This window comes from Myotis davidii, unplaced genomic scaffold, assembly GCF_000327345.1.
Source record: "Myotis davidii unplaced genomic scaffold, ASM32734v1 scaffold167, whole genome shotgun sequence".
In the NCBI taxonomy this organism is placed as follows: Eukaryota; Metazoa; Chordata; class Mammalia; order Chiroptera; family Vespertilionidae; genus Myotis; species Myotis davidii.
Window position 1 is genome coordinate 1821184 of NW_006300048.1, and position 9384 is coordinate 1830567.

General features: G+C 53.1%; 2 protein-coding genes across 4 annotated transcripts in view; one reads left to right on the top strand and one right to left on the bottom strand.

The window, feature by feature from the left end:
* Positions 1-143, top strand: part of GUCA1A (guanylate cyclase activator 1A) — a 6085-nt gene extending 5942 nt beyond the window's left edge. The window contains exon 5 of the mRNA XM_006776438.2: positions 54-143. Coding sequence (XP_006776501.1) covers positions 54-143 — 90 coding nt within the window. The remainder of the gene's footprint in view (positions 1-53) is intronic.
* A 767-nt stretch (positions 144-910) lies between these two features.
* The window catches only part of GUCA1B (guanylate cyclase activator 1B), an 11442-nt gene continuing 2968 nt past the window's right edge, over positions 911-9384 (bottom strand). The window contains exons 2-5 of one of the 3 annotated variants that reach the window (XM_015572256.1): positions 4358-4510; positions 3511-3631; positions 2723-2885; positions 911-2072 (exon numbers count right to left, since the gene is read on the bottom strand). In XM_015572256.1, the coding sequence (XP_015427742.1) occupies positions 2758-2885; positions 3511-3631; positions 4358-4510 (402 nt within the window). In that variant the 3' untranslated portion in view covers positions 911-2072; positions 2723-2757. Of the gene's footprint in view, positions 2073-2277; positions 2886-3510; positions 3632-4357; positions 4511-9384 lie in introns of those variants that run through there. The other 2 variants (XM_015572255.1, XM_006776338.2) reach the window with 2 other exon arrangements.

The window sequence follows — 9384 nt, forward strand, 5'->3', positions numbered from 1 at the left end:
GCGTGGGGTGGGGTGGGGGGGTGCTGGCGTCGCCATTGTCGCTTTTACCCTAGATAGTCTACCGAACTCGGGGCTCAGCTCCCCGCGCTGGCTGCACGGTGGTAGCACAGGCCAGGGTGGGGGTCCGGAGGTGGGGACGGTGAAGCACAGTTGCTGAGCCTCTGTGTGACTTAGCTGGTGGTGACTCTTCCTACTGGGGGCACCCGGCAGCCCTCTGCCCGTCTGGCACCCCCCCCCCCAGCTTCCCCCCTGAGCTTCTGCAGGCCCACTCTCTAGGCATGGAAGTGCGAGGCTGATCTGATGGAACCCTCCAGGGCCTGTGGCCGCAGCCTCCATCCTGGTGCTGCAAGGAGCCCCAGGACCACCGAGCCCTCGCCTGTGCTTGGCATGGATTTGCCCCTCCCACTCAACAAGCATTTACTGAACACCTACTATGTACTAAGGCTAGATGTTAGATGTGCAGGAAGAGGAGCCTCCTCATCTTCAAGGAACTCACAGGCTAAGTTCGTTATAATAAAACTAGTGGCCCGCTGCATGAAATTCATTCACATTAAAAGGGAATTAATTAGAGAAAATATTTTAATATTGCTATTTGCCCTTTCTCTATAATGGAAGTGTCAGAGATGAAAGAAAATTAGTAAAATGTATATGAAAATCTCCCTCCTGTCCGAGTCTGGGGCGTACCACAGGACCCAGAGTCAAGTCCCTGCCCACCCGCACACATTTCAAAATCACAGGAGACCCAGACCTGGCCGGCCCCACTCCCGTCAAGCCCCGCCAGGTGGGGGGGGGGGGTGCAGCCTCAGGTCCCCGTCAAGCCCCGCTGGGTGGTGGGCACCGCCTGAGGTCCCCCGCCCCGGCCAGGCACCATGCAGCCTCAGGTCCCTGCTGATCATGATGTGACGCATATTAGCCTTTTATTATTATGATATGCTAAGGGAAGCTATGAATGGACTCCTGCAGGGGCACAGGAAACTGAGTGAATTGGATTCAGAGACAGCCTCACAGAGGTGGCCCTTGACTTTGAACGTGAAAGAGGAGTTAGGGTTGCATGTGGAGAAGGTGATGTGTGGGAGAGGTTGGAGGGTGCATGCTCTGTGATGTGTTTGTGTCCCATGTGGGGGCTGTGTGACGTGGGAGGAGCTTTCTTAGGTGTAAATTGGGGGGTGTTTCTTAGGATTTACATTTTACCTAATTTGAAACAATAAGGGGTCATCATATCCATTTTTAGGGAGCACCTCCAAGAGTCCCAGTTGTGGGCGGAGGGGGGGGGAAACACCTCCTTCAAGAGGTTACAGTGCTACCAAGGAGATGAGGATGGAGTGTTTAGATGCGAGTGCAGATCCGAATCATGACCAAATGACAGCCACATGTGCGCGCATTCACACCCCGTGGGAAGGGATGCTTGAGTCGGACGCTGGCTAAAGCAGTGGAGGAGGGTGAGGTGGTATTATAGAAAGTCCTCGATTATCCAGAGGAAATCCGTATTCATTCAGAAGTGACCGTGCAAGCCTCCTTCTCCCTTGCTGGCTACTTGGTGGCATGCGGTGCCCACGCCTGGGCCCCACAGCTCCGTGACTCACTGAGGCGGCCGGGCCATCCCTGCTGGGGGACACCTGGCATCAGTTGGGAAGTGGGGCAACCTGTTCCGGGTGGGCCTCCTGCCCATTCTGCGCACACCCCAACTTTAGGAAAACCTGTCCGAGGACCTGGGAGAGACAGGCTGAAGCAGTTGTGCCCATTTTCAAGATGCTCTCTCTTCTGGGCTTTGAGTCTTCACTTTGCTGTGTGTGTGAGTCTTCACTTTGCTGTGTGTGTGGGGGTGGGGTGGGGGGGTGCATGCATGGAGTTAATAAAAATGCAGCGGGAGGGAGAAAAGGGGGAGAGGGGAGTGAAGCCCCTGGTTGCAGAGCCCCCCTGGGCGGGTGAGAGGGTGCATTTTGCTCACACCCATCCTGTCCAACCCTTGGAAGCCAGCCAGGGCCTGAGCACGGACGTGGAGGGATGATGAAGGTCAATGCTGGGCAGCCTGGAAACACAGGGAGCTGGCACTTCTGTTCTCTGGTGGCTGCCTGTTGGGAAACCCTGAAGGTCAGAGCTGGGAGGGTATCTGGACAGAATAAGGACGTTTCCCATCGTCATCCACACACCACCTTCATGACTTGGGGCCTATCTGTGTCCCACCTGGATTATTACCTTTTTTAAAATCAGCCATTTTTCACCTAAAATTTATTTCTATAGGAGCCTTTATATAAATAGCAGCCCTACGAAACCACAGGCTCAGCAGGTTGGTTTTATTTTTTGTGCATCAGCATAAAGACATGCCTCTTCACGGTAAAGCAAGCGCGTCTCCCGGTCCCGCTCTAGGTGGGTAACGCTGGGTAACATGACCAGCCTCGCGTTCTCAGAGGTGCCTCTGCTCCAGCGGGGGAGGGGTCTGAGTCGCTCAGCCCCCTTCAACCAGAGCGCCTCCCTTTTCATCTAGTTTCTACTTCGGGGTTGTGCACAGAATTTGTATAACAAAAATAATTCAAAATCTAAAGAATAATCATCTGAAAGCTGCTGGTCTAGTCCAGCCCCGCTCACGGGGCAGACCAGGTAGCCGAGGTCGGAGGAGAGTGGCCGTTGGGGTCACATAGAGGTGGAGGCAAAGCCTGACCTGGAACCCAGGGCGTCAGGCCCCCAGTTCTCCCCAGAGGCAGGGAAGGTGTTTCCCGGACACCTGCTGGGCCTGGAGTCTGGGCGGGGCCTGTGGACTCAGAACATGGCACTTCTCCGCCTCTGCTGGGAGATCCAGCCGCCGGGGTTCACGTCCATCTGCAGCATCTTCATCACCCACTGGTCCCGGCGGGCACCTTCGATGAACTCATTCAGAGACAGTTGGCCTGAGAGAGGGGCGGGAGAGATGGGCCTGCGGAAGATGGGGAGAAAAGGGGCAGGGGGGAGGGGGGAGGGAAGAGGGGAGGCCTTCTGGATGTGGGGGGGTGGGGGGCCTGCAGCTCTCACACAGGAGCCTAAGCCCAGCACCTGGGATTCTCCAGGCTCTCCTGGAGCCTTCCAGGCTTTCTAAAGGGACTTCTTCGGAATGAACTGAAGTGTTCCTTTTGCCCGCGCAGCCCTGGGCATGCTCTGGAGGGCTCTTCTGGGCGTGTTCCCAACAACTGCCTCCCTGCACAGCCTTGGGCTTTAATTACCCACTTCGTCCTCTCAGCCATTATCACCCGCTTCCAGACCAGGCTGAGAGATCATGTACCATCGTCTGTCCTGCCCGTCTCCAAGCTCCCACCCTCTCGCTGGCCCGGCCTCCACCAGACACTCGGTAGGAGTTTAATGGCTCTAATGGCTCTTACAAACGCCATGGGCTAGAGACCCCCTTTGCTGTTTCCTGGCGCCCTCTGCACACCCAGCTCACAGATGAGGACACCAGTTGAGAGGCGGAGGGGTCTGCCCAGGTCACACGGCCAGGAAGCGGGGGCGCTATGGGTGGGCCACCCCCTCTGCCCCTCCTACCGTCTCCGTTCGTATCCACCAGGAGGAAGATCCGGTCCACGACCTCCTCGGGCGTGAGCAGCTGGCCTTGCTGCCCGGCCTCCCCCTCCCCCCTGCAGGCTTTCTTCAGCTTGTAAATCGCCTGTGGGGGAAGCCAGAGGCATAAGTGGGTGGGCGGCCCGACAAATTTTGCCGCTCCCTCAACCCACAAGCCCGCAGCCTTTCTTTCCCCAGCGCTGCCCCCCAGCTGTGCGTCCATACGAGGCCCACAGGACCCAGGTCCAAACCAACACTGATGTGCCTCCGGGTCCCACTGGCCTACTTGCAACTGGGGATCCTGACCGCACATGCCGCCCCACCCCGATGCCACCTGCGGTTCCATGGTGAGCCCCAAAGATGAAACCCAAAACCTCTAATGAGCCCTGGAGGGTGTGGCTCAGCTGGCTGGAGCATCCTCCCTCCCACCACTGACAGGGCAGGAGCGTGCCCAGGTTGTGGGTTAGATACCCAGTCTGGGCACGTGCGGGAAGCAGCACATCCATGTTTCACTTTCACATCAATGTTTCTCTCTCTCGTCTCTCTGTTCCTCTCTCTTTAAAATCAATAAAAGCATGAGGATTAAAAAAAAACCCCAAACATCAAAAAACTCCAAAACCACAAAACACAAGTCTTAAAAAGCAAAACAAAAGCCCTCTAATGAGGGATGTGGATGGCACTGTGATGATCCCGACACTACTTTACAGAGGAAAATGGAGATTCAGAGAGGAAAAGAGAATCCTATATAATAAAAGGGTAATATGCAAATCGACCGAACAGCAGAATGACTGGTCACTATGATGCACACTGACCACCAGGGGCAGACACTGACCTCTACAATGTCGAGCAGCTCCGGGCGGTCGATGCAGCCGTTGCGGTCCTTGTCGTAGATCTTGAAGGTCCACTTCAGCTTGTGCTCCAGGGTGCCCCTCAGCACCAGGTTCAGGGCTGCCACGTACTCCAGGAAGTCGATGGTGTTGTCCTGCTTTGGGAGTGGGAGCTGTGAGCCTTCCTGGTCTACTCCCACCTCCAGGGCACAGGTGGGCACCTGCTCTGGGCCCTCCACTGCCACCAGCTCAGGGCTTTGCCGTGTCCTTCCTTGCAATACATTTGGCCTCTGCACCTTAAGTCATGCTGTTCTCCACTGGCATCCTTTCCTCTCCATGATCACCCCGTCCTACCTTGTTCTTCAAGGCTCAGCTCAAAGGTCCCCTCCTCCAGGAAGCCTTCCTTCTCAGACCACTTCAGCCAGCGACCCCTCCCTCCTCTCACGTTCACAGCACCTGCCTCCTGTTCTGTGCAGTGTGGGACTTACTCTGGCATTGGCACCAATTGCTTTAAAGTAAGCCTTGTTCCCTAGCTAATGTGTGCTCTGGAAAAGAGTGAGGGGTTACATTGCTTTTGTCTCTCTTCCATGCCTAGCACATTCCCATTTCTGCAGAGTCAGGATCTCAAAAATATTTACAAACTAGAGGCCTAGTGCATGAAAATTCATGTACTGGAGGCGGGGGGTCCCTCAGCCCAGCCTGCCCCCTCTCACAATCCAGGAGCCCTCAGGGGTGGGAGGTTAACAGGCGATCAGGGGAAGGCGACGCCCCCATCACGCCTCTGCTGCTGCCACTGCTGGCAGCACAAGCCTCAGCCAGCCCTGGTTACCTGGGCCTCGGGCAGCCCTGGGCGGCTGAGGGGCTGAGGGTACTGGGGGACTCCGGAGGCAGGCGCGCAGAGCGGCCGGGCCCACCTGGGGATGGCCCAGCCTTGCCACATGCCTGCCACCTGGGGCTGAGGGGACTGGGCGCTGCCATCTTGTGGCTGTGGGTGCCACCATCTTTGAGGGTGGGACAGTCAATTAGCATATTCCCTCCTATTTGCCGTGGGTGCCACCATCTTTGAGGGCGGGACAGTCAATTAGCATATTCCCTCCTTATTGGCTGTGGGTGCTGCCATTTTGTGACAGCCTGAGGGTCAATTAGCATATTCCTCATATTATTAGATAGGATGCCCTAGCTCAGTGGTTCTCAACCTGTGGGTCACGACCCCTTTGGCGGTCGAACGACCCTTTCACAGGGGTCGCCTAAGACCATCCTGCATGTCAGGTATTTACATGACGATTCATAAAAGCAACTGTGGACTGAAGGGTCCCAGGTTTGATTCCGGCTAAGGGCACAAGCCCGGGTTGTGGGCTCAATCCCCAGTAGGGGGCATGCAGGAGGCAGCCAATCGATGATTCTCTCTCATCATTGATGTTTCTCTCTCTCCCTCTCCCTTCCTCTCTGAAATCAATAAAAATATATTTAAAAAATATATTTATGAATCAATGAACAAATGATCAACTTAATGTGAATTTGAGACCAAGGTAGTTTTGAAAGATTGGAAAGCTGTGCTCACATTGAAAATTTCTTTTGTACTTTCATTCACTCGGTGCCCGGAGGAAAGGGGACAGGCCGTGCAGCCCTGCTCCCCTAGGCCCACGTGGACTTGACACTGAAGGATAGGCCTGCACCCCACCCCCACCCAAGAAGGGCGGAGACAGAGCTCAGGTGCTAAGGGGCCAGCGGAAGGAGGAGGGCACAGGTCACTTCCGAGGTGAGTCTGAGCAGGAAACTGAACTTTCCCCCAGCAGAAATGTGACGGCAGCAATTATTCCTACAGCAGTGAGCAAGAGGCCCGGGGAACCTGCTGTGACTCCGGAGGAGTGTGAGGGGAGGGGCTGCTGGTGTGGCTGCAGCGGGTCAGTGGGGCCCCCGGTCTCAGGCTGAGCTCTGGGTGTATTTCAGGGCGGGGACCTCACTCTCCAAATCAAACACCTGAGTCATCAGCTCCCCAGGAGTGTCTCATTCCCATGACTGTGTAATCAGAAATGGTGCTGCCGGCCCAGAGCACCGCTGTCTCATTGGTCAGGCCACCCGGCGTCCCAGCCCCAGATGGGGGTGCCTGGGTGAGCAAGATGGGTGCCTGGGTGAGCAAGATGTGAGCAACAGGAGAACACGGCAGGAAATGGGGAAAACAGCATAAAAGCCTCTGGATCAACCAAGAAGGAAACAAAAGGAGCCCATCTCAGCACCTGAAGTGTTTATTCTGTATCTTTTCTATAGTTCTTCTGGCCCTCCCTCCCCCCACTGTGTACTACGTAATTGAGATCAGACTGTAGGTATAGTTTCAGTTCCTGGATTTTTATTTTAGAACTAGAGGCCTGATGCATGAAATTCATGGAAGAGTAGGCCTTCCTTCCCCCTGCTACTGGCACTGGCTTCCCTCTGGCACCTGGGATCCGGGTTTCCCTCGCAACCCCGGTTTCATCCGGAAGGTCATATGGAAGGAGGTCCAGTCTAATTAGCATATTACCCTTTTGTTATTATAGATGTCCCATTCTTCAAAATTATTTAAAATCATACCTTTCATTTTCTGAGGTGCCCTGGACACCCCCTCTTTCTGAACGTGGGTGCAATGTTTTACATTACACGGTGAGCATCTTTGTGCACTCGTATTTCTCTAACATCTCCGGTGGCTTCTTTGGGGTAGATCCTTAGCAGTGGCTGTTTGTCCCCACCCCTCACTCGTCTTTAGTGTACTGTTTTTGCAGGTATATCATTTTTTGTTTTTGGGGTTTTTAATTTCCAAAAAACTTTTAAAAAAAATATGTATTTTTAAAAATTGATTTCAGAGAGAGAAAGGGAGAGGGCGATAGAAACATTAATGATGAGAGAGAATCACTGAAGCATGTGTCCTGACCAGGAATTGAGCTGTGACTTCCTGGTTCATGGGTTGCCGCTCAACAAGTTGAGCCACACCAGCCAGGCTGTAAGTGTATAGTTTTATGAAATTTTTATCACATTCGTAGATATGAGTAACTCTCAACACAAACTCACTTGTTACCTGTTAATAGTCATGTTCTTCTCCCAATTGTGACATCTGGCAAACACTGATCTGTTCCCCATCACTATAACAGTATCACTTTGGGAATGGTATAGAGTTAGAATCATATAGTATGCAATCCTTCAAGATTTCAGAGAGGAAGGGAGAAGGAGAGAGAGATAGAAACATCAATGATGAGAGAGAATCATTGATTGGCTGCTTCCTACATGCCCCACACTGGGCATCAAGCCCACAACCCAGGGATGTGCCCTGAACAGAATCAAACCGTGACCTCCTGGTTCATAGGTGGATGCTCCACTACTGACCTGCACCAGCTGGGCTGAAGGCAACTTTTTTTTTCTTATAATTCCAGTTATTTTTATTTTTTTTATTATTTTTTTAATCCCCACCCAAGGATATTTTTCCATTGATTTTTAGAGAGTGGAAGGGAGCAGGAAGGACAGAGAGAAACATCGATGTGAGAGAAACACATTGATTGGTTGCCTCCTGCACGAGCCCCAACCAGGGCCCAAGCAGGGAGAAAACTGCAACCAAGGTATACGCCCTTGCCTGGAATTGAACCTGGGGCTCTTTGGCCTGCAGGCTGATGCTCTATCCACTGACCCAACCCGGCTAGGGTTGAAGGCAACTTTTTATTGCTGAGTAGTATCCATTGCATGTGGGCCCTAAAGAAACACCTGCCCCTCCCTTGACTACCTAGAAGAACTGGAATTTGGGGCCTTGTCCATAATTGATTACCAGTGATAACCTCTTCTGAGCTATCTATACTGCCAGACGAATTGCGATTTCCTGAGCATCTGCTCTTCTTACCCTGCAATGACCCTGTGAGCCCCCAAGGCACCTAAGCTCATCCCCAGCTCAGGATGTCTTGTTCCTGCATTCCCTTTGTCTCTGAACCTTCCGTGCCCATGCATGCGGGGTCTCTGGCTCCCCTGTATGTGGGGTTCCCGGAGGAGGAATTAAATTTGCTTATTTTCTCTTGCTAATCTGTCTCCTGTCTATTTGACGATTAGACCGGCCAGAAGAACCTTGAGGGTAGAGGTCCTTCCTCCCCCAACTAGAGGAGCCCCTTTCAGACAAATGGTCTCCCCGGTGAGGCTACCGGGAACCCCAGGGCTCTTTCTGGGAAACTTCTGGCTGGGACTAATCTCATCCCTGTGCCCCACCCTCCCCTCATCAGCCTTAATTACCCCAGAAGCCCAGGATGATGGAAACACCTGTCTACTCAAGCGGCAGGGGCAGAAGTGACAGGTGTGTGATCCGCTCTGGGATTATCTGCCCCATCTCTCCCTGAAGTGGCTGCACCTGTGCACCAGCCCTGACCCCAGTGCATGTTACATAAGGGTCCCAAGTGACATTTGAGCTTCAACCCTTTTCTTCATTCCAGTGCGTCATCCCTGTTGGTCTCCGCCACACCCATTTCTGTCACCCCAGGTTTTGACGTGTGACCTAGATCTATGAGCTCTTTTGATTTTATTTGCCCCAGAAATGAGACTCCCTGATATAAAGACTGTGCCAAGCTGGGAAGTGGAGCGGGGTGTGGGCTTGGAGACGAAGGGGGAAGAGGAGAGAAAGAAGGCTCAGTCCCTGAGAGAGGCACCTCGCACACCTCCTAGGAAAGCTCTTCCTTGCAGCGGAATGTCCATCGAGAAGGGACGGTGGAGTCAGAAAACCAACAGCAGATGCCCAACCCAGTCGGTGAGAATTGGATGAGCAACAGGATATTTGCTTTGTCTGAAGCACCCTCTATATTTACAGTGATGGCGAACCTATGACACGCGAACTCATTTTTTTGGTTGATTTTTCTTTGTTAAATGGCATTTAAATATCCTATCTAATAAAAGACAAAAATGGTAATTGGCGTACGACCAATACCCTTTTCATTGGCTAATCAGGGCTATATGCAAATTAACTGCCAACTAAGATTGGCAGTTAACTGCCAACTAAGATTGACAGTTAACTGCCAACAAGATGGCGGTTATA